The following is a 22,110-nucleotide window of genomic DNA, read 5'->3' on the forward strand; positions in this document are numbered from 1 at the left end:
ATACATATAAATCGCGGAGATCGTTCTATGTTTAAAGGAAGGAGGGCCAATAAATTAAAGATTTGTCGAAGAGGTTTTGGTGAAATAATCTTTCTCGCTGATTAGCTTTAAGGAGTGTGATCGCAATTTAACTGATATAGTCCCTGCCAACAATTGAAGTTTGTGGGATTTCCTATCCAGTTGGTGACTATCCACATTTTCAGCCGGAAGGCATTGATGAGATTTAAAACCCATGCTGGCTGTGGCGATGCAAAACCATCACCAACTTTGCAGTACATCTGTGGGCCAGGGATTATTCCAAATTTACAGCGTTCTTTCATTAACATTCCTTGTGCGCACTTGAGCAAATCCTTCACTGCACCAGGGACATTAACACTGCCTCAAGCTTCACTTGAATCTTTGCTCTGCCCTCAGTCCCATAGGATATCACTCACCACATCACAAGGACTGTAATACAAAGCACTCTGACATAAACTGGAATAGGAGCATTGGATACTGCCAGCGGATCAGATTCAATTTCAAACAGATGGCCTTTCATTCCTTTTTCTGGCAAATTTTGTGCTTCCCTAACTGACATTTATTAGCAAACGTTGACTTATTGCATAGCACTCCAGGACTTTCAAAGAATTTAAAGTCAGATATAGCGCAGGCTAATACTGAAGGCACAAAGTTCTCCCTACTCTGCCTTCAAATATGTGCCTCAGATCTGAATGGCATTGCCCATTGTTGCCAGTGTGACTCACCGATCTCACATGCCAGTAATCTTCGTGGCATCTCGAGGGCTGATTTGCACCGCATTAAATCGCTGCAAATTGCCGCAAAATAAGGTGGGTTGACTAAATGCCCCTTAATTTTGAAAGTCTGGACGCCACCATTATCAAATCCTTGGATGGCTGGAGAACATGTTTGTTTCAGCAAACAGGCTTCCTCGTTATGTAAACTAGGATCCTACGATGCACACAGGATTCTGACTACAATTTCCAGGGACAGAGCTTGTGCCGTGCATTTGTTGTGCTATTGAGTGGCCTAACTTGTGGTCCTCATTGGGACCTCTGCTGGCTGCACCAAAAATGGCGAAAAGCTTTTCTGGTTAATATTTTCGTGGAGCTGAAGGGTTCCTCCTGGATTCCGCCTTTATTTCCTATCAAGTTCCCGCTGGCTGATGTGCCATCTGAACTGCGTGATATTGTACCAGCCCAGTGCTGCTGCCACCTGACCTTTACGGCCTGCAACAAAATTTCCAGAAGATTCAAGCTCAAAATGATTCAGCCCTTGGTGCCCACTTGATCACCCCCACCCCCACCCCACCACTCTCCCACCACCAATCAATGAACAGGATTTCCAATTTAGTGCCAGTAAATGCTGCACACGCAAGAATGTTGCTATTGCAAAGTTACAGGAACTGTATGTCCTTTGACCAATTGTACTTAATAACATAGTCTTACTCTGACGAGACTGCCTTCTCATCATATTCAAACCTCAGCCGATTCCTGAGGGAAAAAGAACACAGTGCTAACCACTGCACCGTCTGGTTCCTCATCGAAACTGAATTTCATCTCCAGTCTCAACTGGTTAATGTTTTGAAGTGCGACACACTTTTATTTAAAGATGACTAAAACTGTATCCTTGCCATTTTGAACTTGAGTTGCTGCCAGTAGTAGCTTACGGTGGAGACCTTCATCGAGATTGTTTGGTAAAATTAAAACTAAAAATACGCGAGGGTGAAGGATTTGTCGGCACTTCAAACTGTTTATATGATCTCAACCCCACTTGTCAATATTACACTAATTTGTCACCTCAGAAGATGAGACTTGGGAACAAAAACCCAATTATAGAAAATCACCCTTGGTCTCCAAAATGTGCCATGGTAATTAGTTTCCAGCACCTAAGTTAAGGAAAACAGAAACTAAATCAGCACAGCCACATAATGATTTTCAGTATGCAGTTAGCAGACTTGGGTGTTTAAACATATGCAATATCTGTGATTGCATATGAAATCCTATCACAGCACAATTATCAGGTCTACATTAAAGAATAACCTAACCTTACTATAATTAATGGTTTCGAAGAGAGGCCTGATGCTGCATTGGCTACACAAGAATGTTACAACTCACTTAGACTATGGGTGAAATCGTACCAAAAAAACGGCAGTGTTTGGGTCTCACAGAAAACTGCCAAATTTCTAATAGAATACTGAGGCACATGCAAAAAAAAAAGTGAGTGGGCGTGATTTACTCCATCACTCTGGCGAGGCAGGGTCTCTCTGAGGTGGCAACTGGCTCCAAGGACATCGGAGCCCCAACCAGCGCTGCAGAGTAACGGCCCCCAACACACATAACGCAGGCCTTGGGAGCTGTCCCCCCCTCTCCCTCCCCCCCCCCCCCCCCCCAACATTAACTGCAGGCAATGCAACAGCCCTCAATGTTCGCTTTTCACCCCACTCCCTGGCCACCACACATAGACTCACATGGGACTCCCACTAGGGACCGCCCCGGCACTGCCCTAGCACGGGTTGACAGGTTGGCACTGCCAGGTTGGCGGCAATGCCAGGTGGTGCCAACCTGTGCCACAGTAGTGCCAGGGCACTGACCGGCATGTCCCTCTACACCTCTGAGAGCTATATTTATCTTTGCGTCCCTGAGGGGATCCCTCCGACTGCCTCATGCCAGGAACTGTATGTCCTTTGACCAATTGTATGAGGTAACCTGTTGCAAACCTCTCGTCAGGTGGGAACCATTGGGCGGGGGCCCACTGGTAATATTAAAATGGACGGAACTTTAAGGAAATGAGGCTCATGCCACGTGTGGGCATGAATCTTGTGATACCGCCGGCGAGGGGTGGGGAAAATCAGGAAACGCGATCCCTCCGGCGAGAAGCGCGTTTTCCCGATCCTCACGTGATTTTCCAACCCCGCCACTGATCCGGTGGGTGGAGAGGGCGGCCTCAAGATTCACCGTATGTAACACTTCCCAGCAAACACAATGGGGGTGATTGCGGGCCCTCTCTCTCTCTCTCTCCGTCCGTGAGAAAGTTGGTGTGAAGCGAAAACAGCGATTCTCTCTGGCGTGATTGCTTTTTGGAATCTTACACCCCGCTCGCCAGTGGCGCAGTGCGAATCATCGGTTAGTGTGAATCGTCGGTTTCCGGCTCAAAGAGTCCTCGCCTCGTCAGAGCGCACGCATGCCCACGCACATTCTTTTCTAATTGGCTCAAGATTCCATGAGAAACTGTAGCCACTTGGGTTGGCCACTTCCTCACACAAAATGGAAGAATGCAAAGATTGCAGGGTAAAATGGACATTGGCAAATAAACCAACAGTTTGCAGAATCCCCTGTATTCTAGCTGCCACAGAAACCAGACAGAATTGTAACTAACGAGCTGCGCATATTAATGAAGCGATTTACGGTGATTCCCAGGCACAATGGACACAACAGTTAAACATTCTATGGAAGGCCAGACATTCCGGCGCCAGTGGAGTCTAAGACAAAGGGCACCAATAAGGTGTAAGGAATCGGCCGGTGATTGAGGGACAGCCCCGTTATTGGGGAAATTCAAATCAATCGATTGGGAAGAGACCTAATCGATCGCAGGTTTATAGAAGGTCCGCCCTGAAGGAGACAAAGCCCCTGGGACTTATAAAAGACAGGTCCCAGAACTGATTCGCTCTCTTATCCGGCCCTCCCAGCAGAACATCGTAGTAGCTCTCGAAGAACCTTGAGAAGGAGAGGCCTAGTCAGCAGCCGCCATCAAGTAAGTGTCATACAACGCACGCTCCGAGAGTAGACACTCCTGACCCCTTTAGTCCACACCGACTGGAAGCCTGCGGATCCAGGACAAAGCTAGAGGCCGTTGTTCCCTTATCCGGCAGTTCCCTTATTCCAGATAAGTATTGGCCTGTTAGTGGTAGGATTAGCCTAGTCTTGTAGTTTTATATGCACAATTAGTAGATAACTGTATTATAATAAACGTGTCTTGTTTGAACTTACTAACTGGTGTATTGAGTTATTGGTCTGAACTTGAACTTGAAACTTGTGGCGGTATCTTAACGATACCTGGCGACTCTAGAGCTAAGGAACGAAACAGAGCCAAATTGAGTGTAAAGCACACTCACCCAGAATGAGCAACAAAACCCATAGGATTCACTCCGTTTATCTCGCTGGGACTGACACTTTGCCTGTTTTTAGTCAGATTCTACACTTTCTTTCTATTAATTGGTGCTCTGAAAAAACTTGCTCTGTATCACTCTCTTATTATAAAATATGAATGAAGGACTCAGGCACAGGGCACCAGAAAGGTCAAAAGAGTAGAAGAGATGGCAAGATAAATCCAGGAGTCATGGTGAGGTAGTGGCAAGGATTGCCAAATTGTAGGACTGAAGTTGAAAGGTGTGGGCTCTAGCAAAGAAGCAGTTTGACTTGGAGAAGCTGAGATCTAGTTAGCTGGGAAACATATAAGAGTATGTAGGGCATCATATCTGGAGAGTAAGCAGAACAAGTGAGGAATGTTCAATGGTGCAATGACCAAAGTGATTTGGGGGGAGGAAGAACAAGAGAGGAAGAATGAGCTGGTGGGCAGAAGTGTCCGCCCTGTGGGGGCAGTGGCATAAAGTTTGGCATGCCATTCAAACGTCCATTGACTTTGATGGGACTGGAAAATTCCACTGGCAGGAGGGGCTGGAAAATCCCACCCGGTGAGCTGGAGAGCTAGAGAGAGAGTGAGAACACGTGTGAGCACTTACAGGCTGAAAGTACAAGAACATTATGAGGGAATGAGGGAAAATGCTAAAGTTTGAATAAGAAAGCTCACAAGTGGAAGAACAACCACATGTATGAGAGAAAAAAAAGCTACCATAAATGCATTTACAGCCAGAGCACACTCTTGTGAGTCAGATGTTATTTATTTTCACACCGAATAACATAGGGCGGATGGGCTGGTTTAGCCCAGGGCTAAAGAGCTGGTTTTTAAAGCGGACCAAGGCAGGCCAGCAGCACGGTTCAATTCCCGTACCAGCCTCCCCGAACATGCACTAGAATGTGGCGACTAGGGGCTTTTCACAGTAACTTGTTATGAAGCCTCCTTGTGTCAATAAGCAATTTTCATTTCATTTCATTTCATTTCTCTGTTAGCCGACGCCGAAATCGGGAAAGGCAATTGGGCAGAGAATCAGTTCCGATGTTGAAATTCCGGCAGGCGCAGATTTAATGCCAAATGGCAATGCTCCAGCACCTCAACAGCTGTGTGTGGTAGTCACCACTGATGTATATATTGTATATAGAGGATGTCAATGTAGGTGCTTTATGGTAAGGCCTTGTACTACAGGTACGGGGGTAGTTCCCTGACTGCTGGCTCCGCAGTAGGCGGAGTATAAATATGTGTGCTCCCCATACAGCAGCCATTTTGCCAGCTGCTGTAGGAGGCCACACATCTTAGTGTAATAAAGCCCCGATTGCATCCAACTCTCGTCTTTGTGTAATTGGTCGTGCATCACTGGAACACACATACAGTAGACACCATTTGCATATCATTAGCAGGCCTGACCCGGTACTCTCCGGGGCCTCCGCTATTCTCCGCTTCCGGTGGGCCGAATTCCTGATGGAGTGGTTCACTTGTGCTTTTAAAAATCGCGGCTGCCGAGTGAGAAGGAGGGAGTTCAGAAGGTGTCCAACATCGCCATAGTTTGCTGACAGTTGTACCGCTGGCCTTGGGCGGGGGGGGGGGGGGGGGGGGGGGGGATAGTTGGGGGTGGCCAGGAGGTGGGCTGCGGGGTCAGGGTGAATGGACATGGAACACCATTGCCGCAGCCTGCAAGGTAGCTATGCAGCTGTGCACGCCGCTAACAGCCCACTTTGAACTTAGTGCCACATGGTGTCTAGGTGCGCCCCCCCCCCCCAGAGCACCCCCTTTGGTGGCCTCTGGCCCCAGCCATCCCCCCAGCGGGATGGGCACACTCCAGCGCAACCAGTGCCATCTTGTTTGTATGGGGAGTGTAATGCAGCTTGTCAGCCGTCAATCACGGACCAGGGGAATCCCGCACTGTTTTTCATTGGAATCGATTATATTCCACGTGGCATCGGCGCTAGCTCCTTAATAGTAGCAGAATCGGTCCAGGTGCGGCACCGGTTTTTCTGTCGTAAAAGTCCACGGATTCTGCGTTGGCGTCAACACTTTAGTCTCAGAAATGAAAAATCCCGCCCATAATCAGAGAATTAACAGGGTATTCGGCCCATAAAAGTCTGCACCAGCCCTTGAAAAGAGCACCCCACCCAAGCCCACAGCGCCATTCTATCCCCACAACCCACCTAACCTTCTTTTGGAAACTAAGGGCAATTTATCATGGCCAATCCACCTAACCTACACATCTTTGGACTGTGGGAGGGAACCGGAGCACCTGGAGGAAACCCATGCAGACACGGGGAGGATATGCAGACTCCGCACAGACAGTGACCCAAGCCGGAATCGCACCTGGGACCCTGGCGCTGTGAATCAACTGTGCTCAGCACTTTACTGCCGTGCTGCCCTCTGCATATTGCGCATATTGCTTCAGTGCCAAGTTGTTTAATCTCCAAGGTAAAAGCTGAAGATGACGGGCGGGATTCTCCGACTCCCTGCCGGGTGGGAGATTCGCTGCGGCACCGCGCGAATGCCGGGATGCAATTCTCCCACCCCTGTGAAAACGGCCACGCCAGAATGGCACCGGGCCGCACGGAGAATTGCCGCAAACAACCGTAGCGGCGATCCACCGGCGCCGCCGCGATTCTCCGGCCCGGATGGTCCGGAGCAGCCGTCGAAAAAATCCGAGTCCTGCCGACGCCGTTCTAACATGCCCTGGGCCGGCGGGACCTTGGGGCTGAAGGGTCCGGAGGCGGCATGTGGAGGGGGCGGGGCGGGGGAGTAGGGGTTCAACCCCGGGGCGGCCCTCCGTAGTGGCCTGGCCCGTGATCGAGGTCCTCCAATCGGCAGGCCGGCCTTGGGGGCTGCGGACCTCTTTTCTTCCGCGCCGGATCCTGGATCCTTGCGCCATTTGGCGTCGGGGCAGGCGCGGGGATGACGGCCAGTGCGCATGCGCGAGTTGGCGCCGGCCCAGCTGCTCATGCGCAAACCCTGCGGCGCTGGGTCGACGCCGGGACTGGCAGCTGGGGTGGCATGGGCCACTCCAGCGCCGTGCTGGCCCCCAGTATCCGAGAATCAGGTCTCAGAACTGGCCCCGGCGCCGGAGTAAAGTACTCCTGGCGCCGGACCAGAGAATCGCGGCCCTCATTCTAGAGCCGAGTCCTTGCACACATATTAGGTGAGATTCTCTGAGACCGAAATCGGGAACAGCGAACGGGCGGAGAATAGCTCCCGACGGCAAAATCCCGGCAGGCGCCGGTTTGAAGCTGGTTCGTGATGCTCCGCCCCCTCCAAATCAGCATCCTACCAACGCGCACCGCATGTACATGTGACTATGTTCGCATTTCATTATCGGCCCACCTACAATTCTCTGCCTGCGATGGGCCGAATTCCTGATGGCACGGGCCACGTGTGTCTCAGCAGTCGTGGGACTGGCGTGGTGGCTGCGAAGAGAGAGAGGGCGTACGGACAGTGTCCAGCACCACCATACGTCATTGGCAATCATGCTGCGGCCGTGGGGTTCTGCCAGAGCTGGGGGGAGTAGTGGGGGGTGGCCATGAGGTGGGCTGTGGGGTCCAGCACAACCGGCGCCATCTTTTCGGGCACAAGCCTTGAGTGTGTGGGGGGTGTAAGTGTACGGGCGGCTGCTGCTTGTCATGCGCGTGTCCATCACGGACATGGTGATTCTCCCACCATTTTGTACGTGTTCCACGGGTGTTTCACGCGCCGCCGGTGATAGCCCCTCACCGGTAGTGAAATTGGTGCGGGTGTGGTGCCGAGTTTTCCGTTGTGGAACTCCACAGATCCTCCGTTGGCGTTAGCACGGGGAATCCAGTCCACTGTCTTTTCAATCTCCCAATGATGTTATGTAGTCGGCCATTATAGAGAATATATCCATGGATTCCATTTGGAAATGGATGAGTAGAGAGAGGAGCAGTCCAACGATGACATGGGCAGTTGTCTCCAGATGGTCCCGATTTTTCCGATGCCTTGAGGTCCTGATGAGACCGTGGCAAAGAAGAGAACCGGAATATTTTGGTTGGAAAAAAGGTTTCAGTGAGCAAGATCAGCCAGGCTTGGCTAGAGGTGGCCACGGATGAGGTCAGCCGCACATTTCTCTCAAGAGTACAAACTCTTTCTTTGTCACAAAAACAAATCTTTCAGTTCGAGCGTTGGAAACCCTGTGAGCAGCTGAGTTCAAACCTCCCATTCGATATATCTTTTTCACAGGCTGTCAAGAGCAGGAATGGCTCCCTGCTGTGTTCCCAACAGCTAGAATCAAACATGTGCCAGATCCTCCATCTTCCCCCACTTGTAACTTGTTAAATGTTGCTCCTCACACGCATAACGAGCACTACAACAAGCTCAACAAGTAATTAATTAGAGGCGGGCGGGTTGCCATCTCCCCCTCCCGTCCTCCCTTTGAAAGTCTAATCCCAGTACTGAGCTATCGGGAACTGCGATGTCTCCTGAATGCGTGAATTTACTAAACTCACCCCCACAGGTTACTGCAAATTCGGCAGCCAGGGTGGGCGAGAAAGGCTGCTTTTACGAGCAACGTCCGCATCCTGAAAATATTTGCTTTTTTTAATGTGAGAATTTAGCCTCAGTGGAGGGGAAAGATGGCGTCAATTGGAAATGAAGAATTAAACTGTCGGCCGCGATTTAACGGAATTGAATCAGAGCCCCGTTTTGGGTGAGTTTAGCGGGATGATTCCCGGCACTTACAACCAAGAACATCCCCGCTATTAAATGGGACTCTGCTTCATTTTCTGGGTTTCGGCAAGGAACACCCCGCCGAGGTGGCATTTTGGCCCATTTCCTGCACTAACGAGTTCAGCTCACCAGTACTGGAAGAGATCAGGGCACCAGATCTAAGTGGACCAGGTGTACCAGCACTTCGGGGGGTATCCCAGGTGATCAGAGACCCCTGGGTGGCTGGGCTCTGGGCAGGGTGGTACCCTGGCACCCTCAGATGCCACCTGGGCACTCTGAAACTGCCAGCCTGGCACCCTGGCAATACCAGGTGTGGCCATTTAAAATGGCCACCTGCAAAGGACTATGGGAATTGTGGTCAATTTGGGACACAGACAGGTACACAGCCTCTGTGTATTGTGCAAAGAAACCAGACCTGGGAAGAAACTTCCAGTTCATTAAAGATCGATCACCAATTTTCCCAAGACAATAGCATTCACATTAAGGACCATTAACGATAGCAGGTTAACTGGCACCACCCCCCCTTATTTGGAAAGGCCTACGTGTCTAGGACAATGATAGCTAGGACCCACCCAGCCATTGAGGTATCCGCCCCCTAATTGGCTAAGATCGATGAGGGTGATCAAAACCCTACCGATCCATTGGACCTGGAGTAAGGACCGCCCAAAAGGGCATGGAAGAGATGAAGGATAAAAAGCCCTGTGCACTGGGGATCGGCCTCTTTTGGGACTGGCCTGTGCACAACCAACTGTAGCGGAACAACCAAGTTCAAGGACATGCGACCATTTCCTGAAGGACGAGCCCAGCTGAGACGAACCCAACAACTTCCAACTGACCACGTGGACCCGGATAAAGGCCTTATCTCGCACAGTGCCGGTCACTCGAAGTTAAGTAAAGGTCATCTTAGTCGTTAGGTGTAGTTTAGTACGGAGCTGCGTGTATTATTGCATAGAGATACAAGTCTTGTGTTATTAATAAACTGTGTTTTTGAGCTAACATACTGGTTGTGTGGCCATTTGGTCAATATAATGAACAGCTTGTGGTTCACCCAAGGGGTAAAAGGCAACACAAGTTTTCCAGGTAGCTCTGCCAGGCTGGCAGGGCCATTGCCAGGGTGCCAGTGCCAATTTGCCTAGGTGGCATCTTGCCCATGCCAACGATCAGGCCTGGGGGGTTCCCTGCCTGTCTGACCTGGGGTGCAGGGGGCTCAAGGGATGCCTGATTATTACGTTGGGGTGTTGCTCTTGTAAATCAGCAGAGCACGACACAACACGAGCGGTAGATGCTGGGAGATCCCACTTCCGAGACACACTCGGCTCGCCACGCCTCGCGAGATCTAACACGATCTTGCGAGATGTCACAATGTAAATCCTGCCCATTAAGGGCGGGATCACTTTCTGGCAAATTGCATATTAGAATGAGACAGCTAATATCACTCGAATATGCGTTCCCGAGATCTAACCAAGACATAGGATCTAACTCCTTTTGGCCGAGTGTCGTTCAGTGCTTGTCTCCACAAACGGGGAGCAGACAGAACAGCACTCATGGGTGTCTCCCAGGGAATTGGAAGCCTCCAGGTGCATGCCAGGATGGTATATTGGCACTGCTGGTGCCCCCCATGCAGCCTGGCAGTTTCAGCCTGGCACTGCCAAGGTTCCCAGGTGGCATGGCCAGCTGTCCGGGCACTTCCATGATGCCAGTCTGTCATTTTTTAGACAGCGGTGATCGAGCCAGGGTGTGCCGTGCGCGGGTGTGGTGTGGGCATGGGGGGGCGGTGCCTGGGGTCCTCCTTTGAGTGAGTTGAGGTTTGGGCGTGATCTGGAGTTACCTCAGGGGCTCAACAGATCGGGACGCCATTTAAAATGGCATCCCGGTCTCTTGCTGCACTGTGGAGTTCTGGCGAGCAGAGTTCCTCAGTATAGAAAACAGGGCTAAGTGAGGCCTCGTCGAGGGGTTCGCCGCTGAGGCTCTCGATCTACCCAGAAAGGCGTTAGATAGCGGGGTGTTTCGTGGCACTCCAATCGCCGAGAAACACACGGCTTATCTCACGTGCTTCGGGGCTCTGTCCTCATTCAGGTAGATCACGCCCTGAGAAACATTTCTGTTAGCTCATGGCCTTGAATTTCTATTAAATCTATCTTTCCAGAGCACTGAGACTAAATTATAACTTTGTAAATGGGGAATATTTTCAGGATGCAGGCATTGCTTGCAAAATTCGTATTTTTTGTCCACCCCTAGTTGCTGAATTTCCAATCGCCTGTCGGGGTGAGTTCAGTAAACTCATGCATTCAGAAGACATCACTGGTTCCTGATAGCTCAGTGCTGCGTTGACATTTCAAAGAGAAGACAGGAGGGAGAGATGACAACCAGCATGCCTGTAATTGATTACTTCAAGAGAAATGCCAGGAGCAACATCAAACACTCTACATGGCCTCGATCTGAACAAGACTTTTGACTCAGTCAATCGGGAAGTGCAATGGAAGACCCTGTCAAAGGCCGGCTATCCAGAGAAATTCATCGACATCCTTCGACTCCTCCGCGACAAGATGTTGGTGACCTGCCCCATCAACAGAAACAAGACAGAAACATTTGAGGTCAAGACTGGAATGAAACAGTTATCAGCCCCCACCCTTTTCTCCATCCTCATCGCCACCATCCTTCACCTTGTTAAAAACAAGCTTCCCAGTAGAGTGGACATCGTCTATAGAATAGGGAGAAAACCTTTCAACCTGAACTGGTTGAAATCCAGGAAGAAAACAACACTGACATCACTCATGGAACTTCAGTATGCAGATGACATCTCCACTCTCTCTGAAGGGAATCCCCAAACCATGTTTGACACCTTCGCGGAGCGTGCAAAAGAATTGGTCTCAGCCTCAACCTCAAGAAGATTCAAGTCCTTTACCAACTCGTCCCAGGGCAAGGTCCATTCTCTCCCTCCATCAAGGTCAATGGAGAAACACTACCAAATGTGGAAGATTTCCCCTATCTGGGAAGCCACCTTTCATCTAAGGCTGACATCAATGCGGAGATCCAACATCGTATCCAATCCACGAGGGACTCTTTTGGATGCCTAGGCCAAGAGTCTTTGATGACCGTGGCTTTCATGCTGACTTTAAGATTCTTGGGTACATAACAATCATCTTCCAATCCTCTAAACAGCTCAAAGACTTGGACTAAGTACAGACCCCACCCCTAGGACCTGGAGAAGCACCATCAATGCTATATGAGACATATTTTCCCATCAACTGGGAGGATGGGCGTATTAACATCAGTGTTCTAGAAGGAGTCAAGAGCACCAGCATGAAGGACATAATCATCCAAAACCAACTCTACTAGGCCAGCCATGTGCTTAAGATGTCAGAATTCTGACCGCGAAAGTAAATCTTCTTCGCCTAGCTCAAGGAAGGCTCCTGAACAAGAGGGCGACATAAAAGCACTTCAAAGACACCCTGACTACTTACCTCAAAAAATGAAACATAGAAGTCAACTCCTGAGAGACCCTTGCTCAGAGGCAGAGGTGACCTACTTGGAAGAATCTCCTGATTGAAGGGACACAATTCTTCAAAAACACCTGACGGCAAGAGGTGGCCCGTAAAAGGAGCCTGAGGGAGGAAGAATAACAGCGATTGAGAGTCCAAGGACTGATCCAACCTCCCGGAAACATTCCAAAGTGAGCAGTCTAAAACCTGACTCTAGGATCAGGCTCATCAGCCACGCAAGGACCACAGAGGCCATAATCAGTCACACACAATTTCTTAGCTGGACAATCATACTTGTTGGAAAGTGATCGCCGAAGAAGAATTAATTACATGTTGAGCTTGTCGTAGAGCTCGTTAGGATTGTGAAGAGCAACAGCTAATAATTTACAAATGGTCAACATAGGAACATGGGGGATCTGGGATATGTTTGGGCATGGCTGTTGGATACACCACGGGGAGCCATTAATGCTCATGGCTGCATGTGGAAAAGATGTGAAAAATGAACTCAGCCGTTCATATACATTTTCCTTCCCTCGAGCTGAGAGATTTGAGTTTGTGTGGAACAGAGCGTTTGTACTCTTTTTTTTAATGAATTTACATTATAATTTTTTTCCAATTGAGGGACAATTTAGCATGGCCAATCCACCTAACCTGCACATCTTTGGTTTGTGGGGGTGTAATCCACGCAGACATGGAGAGACTGTGCAAACTCCACACGGACAGTGACCCTGGACTGGGATTCGAACCCGGGTCCTCAGCACTACAGTCCCAGGCTGACCACTGCGCAAAGTGTTTTTACTCTTGAGAGCAATGTGAAGTTGCTGTCCACCGCAGCCACCTCTAGCCATGCCTGCTCGATTTTGCTCACTGGAGCTTTTCTTCCAACTGGAAGGAGGATTCCAGTTTTCTTGTTTGGCACGGCCTGATCAGGACCTCAAGGCATCAGAAAAATGGGATACCGCCTGAAGACAGCGTCCCAAGCCTTCGCTGGCCCTCTCCTCGTCCTGCTCATCCATTTTAAAATCTAAAGACAAGTCCAGCCATGGCTGCTCTTTGCCTTTCATATTATTCCTGTGTGCGTGACTTCCACCTCCAGACCAATGTCTCAAAGTGGGGGCCAAGCTTGGGTCTGGGCAATTAGTGGCTGACACTTGGAAAATAATGTTCCATCACATTTTGGGGTTGGAACCTGGAAATGTTGAGGACATTTATCCTGAAATGAAAATTGGACCTCCTAAGTAGGTTTGCTATAACTGGTCCCACATTAGTGGTTGATACATATTGATGGCACCGTGTAAGAATAGCAGGTTCCCTTCCCTCAAAGATATAAGTGAACCAATTGGGTTTTTATGATAATAAGATGTTTAAGTGACTCGATGTGACAGATAGAGAGAAACTATTTTCCAGGGATGTAACCTTAAAATTAGAATTAGCCATTCAAGGCTGATGCAGGAAACGCTTCTTCACATAAAGCATAGTAGAAAACAAGAACTCGCTCCCACAAAAAAATGTGGGTCAATTGAAAAATGGCAAAACGAGACTAACAGATTTTCACTGGACTGGGGTCATAAGGGTTATGGGACAGGTAGATGCAGTTAAGGTACAGATTAGTTATAATCTAAATGAATGGCAGCACAGATTCAAGATAGACAAAGTCCTACCCCGGTTTTTATGCTCCTGGACAATATTGAGGGAATATGTATTGTCAAAAACATTTCCCATTGAATGCCCACTGAAGTCACTGGTATTGCATGTAAAACAGGTAAACAATGAATTTATGTCCGTCTCCAGTCAGGCAAGTTCAATTAAACTGAACCCTATTGGGTTTCTGCCATTTTTGGAGCTTTTCCTTTGCTCAGAGGTCCAAGGTCATGTGACAGGTTTTTGGTGGAGGGAGGTGATGTGGAGAACCCATTTCCTCGGACAGGCCAGAATTTCCAAATCCTGTGGTTTGATATGGCACATGCGGCACCCTGTTTCGTTGTTATGAGGTGCCATTCTGGTGACTCTGGCAGAGCTAGTACTGGAGGATCCCAGTGGGATGGGACTACCTGGATTTCCATGCCACAATCTTCATTCATTTAAAAAAAATGTATCACTTATATAATTACATATTTCTAAAGCTCATCCAGTCCTCGGTACAAATTCCTGGATCACTTGGTTCTTTGACTTGGTTCGATGTTGTATTTTCTTTCTCCTGTTCTTAGACTCATGGATTGAGAATTACAAACCATTGTGAGGTCGAAAGTGCGGGTCATCAGGCTTTGAAAATTGCGCTCCCTGTCAGTGCCCTGATGCCTTGGAATTTTGAGGTGGGGTGGGAGGAGTCGGGAAACCAGAGTTAATCCAGGGGCTGGGATGTGGAAAGTGATTTTCATTTCACAAAATGCTAAATATGGGGTGGATTTTTCCCCAAAGAATGCAAAGTATCAGTTTCTGACTGAAAACCGGCGAGAAACAGGTAGGTCTTCCGTTGACAAACGGCACACTTTGCCATTTTTTAGAAGGGGTGCATGTTTTGCACCGTCATTGTGAGGGGTGGGGTCTAAAGATGCTGTCAAGCCTGGCTCCACAGAGATCAGCCCCGATTTTGAAAGGAAGTTCAAGACCCCCCCCTCCCCACACCTTTGGACATGAGGACACCTCCCATCAGTGAATGCTGGCATCAATGGCATCAAGCGGAAGAGGTAGGTATCTGAGGAAGGAGCAGAGCTCCGAAAGCTAGTGATTCTAAACAAACCTGTTGGACTTTAACCTACTCTGTTTCTGCAGACAGCAGGTGGGAACATCTAACGTTCCTGGAAGATTCAGCGTTAAGCCGAGTTTGAATAGTTAAATAAATTAAAATGTAATTTAATCAGGTTCACGTCATTGCTGGGTGTGAACCTGATTACATTAGTGGGGTGGTCCCGGGAAGAACGCGTTTGGAGTTCTCATTGACGCAAATCCTGTTTTTAGCCTCTCATGAGATTTAGTGCCCATTACGGCCCAAGGCGAATGGTCTCGGAAAATCACAGCCATGCCGCACATTACTGTACAACTGTCACATGTAAAGCAGTGAACAATTAAATCATTTTTTTTAATGAGGAAATCTTTTTGCTGCCAGGTTTTTGCTTGATCTCAGGCTCCATAGAATTTCTACAGTGCAGTAGCAACTCATTTGGTCATCGAGTCTGCAGCGACCCTCTGAAAGAGCACCCTACTGAGAGTCACTCCCCCGCCCTTTCCCCGTGACCCCACCTAACCTGCACATCCCTGGTCACTAAGGGGAAATTTAGCATGGCCTTTCCAGCTAACCTACACATCTTTAGACATTTGGCTCTTTGGGCATTTATGTGCACACTAAGACTGCTAGCCCTCCGATAAGATTCCTCCTCCCTCCTGCAAAGTAGTGACAATCCCTGTCATGGCAACCATCTGCCTTTGATGCTCATTTTCAGCAGGCAGCTCCTTTCTCCTTGGCGCCAGTAATTGGGTGCTGACCACACCGCTAGGCCAATTAGAGCATCTACATTTGAAGATTGTGTCGCACGGGGTGACATGGGGTCAGGACCTGGAAATTATGCAGCTGCTGGGATCTCGGCACCAGACTGAAAATCGATCTTCTGAATTTCCAACTATCAGCAAAATTTTACGAACCTGCAGAAGGAAAAGTGGAAGTGGAGGTTTTAACCTCCTCAAACTCAACACAAAACACTGTGCAAGGCTGTCACTGGTACAGAGATATAGTGGCATCTCACTGTTTCAGAAGGCCTGTTCCATATGCCCACAGGCAATATATGGTTTTGATAGATTTTCCCACAGTTGTTTCTGTCTCCGACATGAGCACCTCCTCCAAGAATAGAGAGGCAACTTAAAGTCAGGCGCATAAGAAATGACCTTACTCTTTTTACCCCTTTCTGGTCAAATGTCACCTCCTTTGCATTTCTGCTTTTTAAATAAAAACGTCCATCCAATATTGTAATTTTGTCTCGATCGTCAGCTTGTCCTGTTCACAGACATACCTCCTCTTCCCCTGGGTTTGAGCAATGAACCACACAGCCCCAGACTCAAGCAGCCTTTCAGCCGAATACTCTGTATTCAGCTCTCCCGAAGTTGGCATGGAGACAATTGGCAACCAGGCAGGAAAAAGCGATGATAAAGAACGTTTTAAGGATACAAATCCATTGGTACAAATACACCAGCGTTTATATTCCAGTTTAAACACATTGGTTTGTGCTTTACCTCTCACCTTTCCTTAACACCTCAGAACAACCACTGCTGTACAAAGAACAAAGAAAAGTCCAGCACAGGAACAGGCCCTTCGGCCCTCCAAGCCTGTGCCGACCATGCTGCCTGTCTAAACTAAAATCTTCGACACTTCCGGGATACATATCCCTCGATTCCCGTCCTATTCATGTATTTGTCAAGATGCCCCTTAAACATCACTATCGTCCCTGCTTCCACCACCTCCTCCGGCAGCGAGTTCCAGGCACCCACGACCCTAAAAGACTGTACAAAAGACTCAAAGTCAAACCCATCTTGTTGCCTAATTATCTTACGTTCAGAAACTAAAAAAAAAATGTACGTAAGTCCTTTGATTCGAAGGAACCTTGAGGGATTATTTGCTGATATCTCTGATGCATTAATGCTGTTTTTAAAGTGCCTTCCACTGTAATTACAAAATCTCATTTAAAATGGTCTTGTCAGTGTTGGCAGCTATACAAAAAGATCCTATCGTAGGTGCACCCCTGAATGAGACCACGAGATGGCAGAGTGTCCATGCTTCTGCAATTGGCTACTGGTAATAGATTCAGAAACAGACTCTAGAATATACAATTTTTTTGGCAGCGGTATATTATCGAAGGTCTCTCACGCTGAAGAATGGATAGCCGGGTCATCATTGTTTATTGTTTTTATATACCTTAACTCCCAGCCAGCCTCCTCCAAGTCTAACTTTACTGAATTGACACATTCACTTCAAATCAACAGGGGTAGCAGACCAACACAGGGTTCAGATTGGAACTATGATATCATGACTCTTGCAACAATTTGATTGTATTTTTTTGATGGTCCCGGTCAGATGGAGAACAATGGTGTAGCTCGTCTGAAGGCAGGGATACCCACTTAAAATTGGTGAATAGAATTGGGAGGAGGCATGTCCGCTTTTTGCATAGATTTGTAAATGTAATTTGTAAATTGAATGTGATTGATACATTTCAGCCAGACCGTGGGTGGCGAAGTAAAACATCAAGAAGCCACCTCTAGTGGCTGTATCGCATCATCGGGAATTATCTGGTGGAAGTTTGCAGGTTTACTTGCATTTAATTGACTCCTCAAGAAATATAGGCAAGTTCCAAGGTTCTAAAAATACAGATTTTGCATGGTTCACTGAAGGGTATATACTTAACAAGGGTAAATGGCCTTTCACCTCCACTCCACGCTTTCGTATTCTTATGAAATCACTGTCTGATATCTGATAACCTATGGCTTCCTTCTGGGTGCTTGTTTGTCCCATTTCTGGGTCTCCAGTATCGAGTGAGATGGACACTCCTTGTCCATGGAACATGAAGATTAACTCAAGCGATAACAATTGCAGAAATAATTACAGCTAAATTTATGTATAAGTTCCCAGCGGTTTATGATCAGGAAGTCAGATGTTTGTACACAAATCTATTCAAATCTTGTAGCTAGCATAGATGACGATGGTGTGCATCTACTTGTTGAAGCTTGAGAGCTGAACAACGTTGTCACTGAATAATTTTTGATCTGTTGGTCAGAACCAGCCAGCGGCCTGAAAAGCTGGGATTTTCACTTCTGCACTTGACAGGCAGTGATGGCTCACTCAAGGAGTGAATTGGACGAGTGCAGAAGCAGAAATCCCTGCTGAAAGCCTGATGGATTGATTTGTTCCTTAGCTGCAGAAATAGAAAGTTCATCCAGTCGCAACGCTTCGTTTAGTCCATGTGTATGTGCACAGGTCGAGCTCAGTTTTGAGCTCCTTGTCCATCTGCTCACCCTGTGTGATAAAAATATAAACCCACTCATGGGGTTCAGGTTTATGATTTTATTGCAAGTAGAGGAACCTTTTAACTCATGTTCAGGAAGCTCATGAAGAGAAACCCAGCTTTAACTTTGTGTGATGGAAGTTAAAAAGCTTATATCCACTCTCACAAATATGTCGCCGTCTGTGCAGTTTGACATAATTTGATAACAAATCAGCAGTGGATTTATGACTCATATTACTAGTTGCACTCTCAACCAAACCATGTATTGTACATTGGATATACATTAAAATTGTTCTGGTATTAATGAACAGCTTACGAGGTAAAGTCTCAATGCTGGAAAATCAATCATGTGTTCCCAAACCTGACTGCTTGCTAATGACCCCTGCTGCAAAGTGGATGTAAGTGCAAATTGTATGAGGGAAGGGTCAGGCTGGCTTGTGGTGCCTCATATGATGAAAAGCCTGAGGACTCCTACTCTTGATGAAAGCCCAATATGCTGATGCACTGTAGGCGGCCAGTGCCGAGTAACTTGGACTCCCAGCAAATGGGTTAATACCGTCTGGAGAGGAGGAGAGGAAATCATTTGAAGGAAATGAAATATACATGGCTAATAAATGAAGAAAAATAGCATTCCAAAAAAAAAAAATTGAAGCAGAAAGAGCATTTACATTATTTTTGCCAATAGATTAAGAGCTGTACGAGAAAGTCACCTGATGGGAACAGAAATGCGAATCAGTGCATAAGAAAAAACAAGACTTTACTTCTTGAAGAAGACGTTCTCTTCCTCCCAGAGCCAGGTGTACGTCAAGTTGCCAGGATACGCTTCTGCCTGACAGGTGAAGAGGGCATCTTGCGATATGTTTACTGTGATATTTTCTGGTGGAGAGATGATAAATGGCGGTCCTAGGAGACAACAAAAAGATCAGTGTTGGTTAATTATCACAGACATAATTGCGCAGAAGCTAGGACTTAAAAAAATGGAACAGCCAACAACTGGGACAGACAATCATAGCAAACAATGAAGACATAATTGTCAGGATTTTAAATGGTATCTCTACATTCTGTAAGTGCGAACCATTGGGATACCTTTGTACCGACCGGGTGACATATAGCTTCTGTGAGAGGAAGTTCAATCTACACAGAAAGAAAACAAACTGCCCTTAACTTGCCCTTTCCATGATCATGGATTGATCTCAGAACTGGGACGTGGGGATTCATTGCTTTCAAACCTCACATTTTGCACTGGAGAAATCTACAAATCACAGCAGGGTAGCCATTCGTGGCAAAATCCATTAGGTAGTTCGGCAGTTAAACTTGTCCCTCAAATGGCTTGATCTTCCTTGTTATCACAGCTGCACTGATAAAAAAAATGACTCGTCTGACTCCATTTAAGCTGCATGTGGAGCAAACATACTCTTAAAGACAAAGTGTAACCATTTTGGAGAGAGATTCAGAATTGCCAATTTGCGGAGGGGCTCGACTCCAGTTTCACCTCATGCCAAGTGACATAATGGCCTTGATATTTATGGGGCAGGAAGGAGGGTGTGGCGAAGGGAACAGGCAGTTTAGTGGTCAGGAAATGTGGAAGAACAGAAACTGGATTCTCCCATCCAACCAGCCACATATTTCTCGGTGGAACACAATTCACTGGCGACGGAATTCTCTACCCCTGCCGGATGTCGATGGCATTTCCCATTGAAGCCACCCCGCTGGGAAACCTGCGGGAAGGGGTACGCTGCTAACGGGAATAGAGAATGCCAATGCCTGGATAATTCGGCCCGGGTTTCCCCTCTGTTCCGCTGAATTTAATGGCTGCACTTATACCACCCTTGGTATTTATACCACCTTTGGTATTTGCTTCCTATCACACTGAGAGCTGGGCTGTCTGCCCAGTGAGTCAGCCTGCTGCATGCCCAGAAGGAAAAAAGTTAGAGCCAATCATCTTTTCCCCCTGCCATTTTACTGGTGTTCCATTATAAAGTGCACAAGACCACTTCAGACCAGTATTCTTATTCCCCCTTTTTGCTGTTTTTTCCTTCTGGGTGAGAGGAGGGAAATATTGTGGGTTGGTGAGTGGAAGGGGGTGATGCGCCCAAAAAGATTGTTGGGGGAGAACAAAGTCAGGTGCCATGGAGATGATCAAGGGGGCTTGTAGAAGTCATGAGAGGTTGGCCAGTGGAGGTGATTGAAGGCTAGGAAGGATGGGTAGAAAGGTGAGATCCAGATGCGATAGAATGGGTCTGATCACTGAGGTGGTTAACAAGGTAATTTTCAGTGCCAAGGGGAAAGCACTCCTGCTTCTCCTGATCCTGATGCAGTGCTGGAAAGACACTTATCTGTGCCACACAACTGGCTTTGTCTCCCTTCAGCTGCTATGTTAAAGTGGTGTCACTTCCTCTTTTTCATAACAAAAAGCACTTAGCTCCTTTTGATGTGGTGAGAGATGACAATCAGAGCGTGGGTGTTTATGAACACATTGTGGTTAGCATCAAAACAGAGTACTTGAGATGCATTCTAGTGTTGAGGGAGAGATCAATAAACAATCCACTAAGCAGTTGTGCCTGACCCATAAAATTGTCAATCACGCGCTCGCGAAAGGTTTTTCTTTGTGAAATTGAATAGCAGTTTTGCATTTCAAAGACTATCAGACATTCTGAAACCCTTTCACGTGTTCTAGGCTTTCAGGGAACCTGCAACAGCTTTAAAGACTTCTGTCTGAGGTAGCAGATGTTTGGAAAAGGTAAGTGAAAATGCAATAATTTGTTCACTGTATTGTCTGGACTGCTCTTCAACTTTCAGGCAGGGGTCTGATGGGGGTCTCTGATAGGATTGACTGATGATAGATCTGATGGGGGGGTCTGATGGGTAGACTGGATGGGGGGGGATTCAACCCTTAGGACACTTAGTTGACCCCCTTCTGCAGCCTGGCAGTGGCAGAGTGGCACTTAATCACTGCTCTGACCCTCTTGATCACGACAGGGCTGTGCTTGGGCAACCTTGCCCTAAATCTCACTTTGTTGATTTCCCTATGTGGGGTCGGAGAGATGGAGGATACTTGGGCTTCAAACATTAATTGCATGCATCTGCAAGCTTAACATTGATTTAAATGTTTCTGCTGGTGCAGGGCGGATAGTGTGCTACCGCTGGCAGCTGGGGAATCGGAGCATAGCAATGGGTGCCAAACCCGTTTTTTGGGAGGCATATCAATCTCCGCACCATCATGATTCCCGATCGGAGCGGAGGTCAAAAGAGAATCCCGGCCAAAATCTTAGACTTGCATCGTCATTCAAAATATGTAAATGGCAGACCCACCTCCTGTGAGAGGATTGGTTTAGCCTCCTTCATTAAAGCTGGAAGGAGGCAGACTTATAGGGTGAAGGTTCAAAATACTTTAAATCTCAACTTCCCATGTGACTCATACCCACCCGTTGTTTGGTGAAGAGGGTTAAGATCATCCCCATTATCTTTGCTACATGCTTTTTGCTGAATATGGGCTCTCCACAACCCAATCGCCACAACCTAACAAAGACTTTGGCAAAACAAAACCCGCCCTTTATGATTCAGCAGTCATATATTACTGTTCACTGGTGATCCCATGAGATTACCTGGTTGCCCAAGACCGGGAAATCCAGACACCCATCATAACATCTGCAAAGCAGGTTAAAGCAGAGATTGACAGCCTCATTAATATATTTAAATTGCCTCCTGGGAGATGCCTGGCTGCCCACCCCAAAACCTAGTAATGGGTGGGTGAGCGTCAGGGTTCAGATTTCCAAGATCTAACCCACGGTCACCGCCCCAATCCATCTCTTTTC

At 47.6% G+C, this 22,110-nt stretch overlaps 1 protein-coding gene across 9 annotated transcripts in view; it reads right to left on the reverse strand.

The window, feature by feature from the left end:
- The window catches only part of igsf9bb (immunoglobulin superfamily, member 9Bb), an 827,780-nt gene that overhangs the window by 156,611 nt on the left and 649,059 nt on the right, over window positions 1-22,110 (reverse strand). For all 9 annotated transcript variants that reach the window (XR_005458187.1, XR_005458188.1, XR_005458191.1 and 6 more), the window contains exon 6: window positions 19,057-19,198. Coding sequence is in view for 3 of the 9 variants with exons in the window: in XM_038779227.1 (XP_038635155.1) it covers window positions 19,057-19,198 (142 nt within the window). In the remaining 6 variants the exon portion in view is untranslated. The remainder of the gene's footprint in view (window positions 1-19,056; window positions 19,199-22,110) is intronic.

The sequence above is a fragment of the Scyliorhinus canicula genome, chromosome 19 (genome assembly GCF_902713615.1).
Source record: "Scyliorhinus canicula chromosome 19, sScyCan1.1, whole genome shotgun sequence".
Lineage (NCBI taxonomy): Eukaryota > Metazoa > Chordata > Chondrichthyes > Carcharhiniformes > Scyliorhinidae > Scyliorhinus > Scyliorhinus canicula.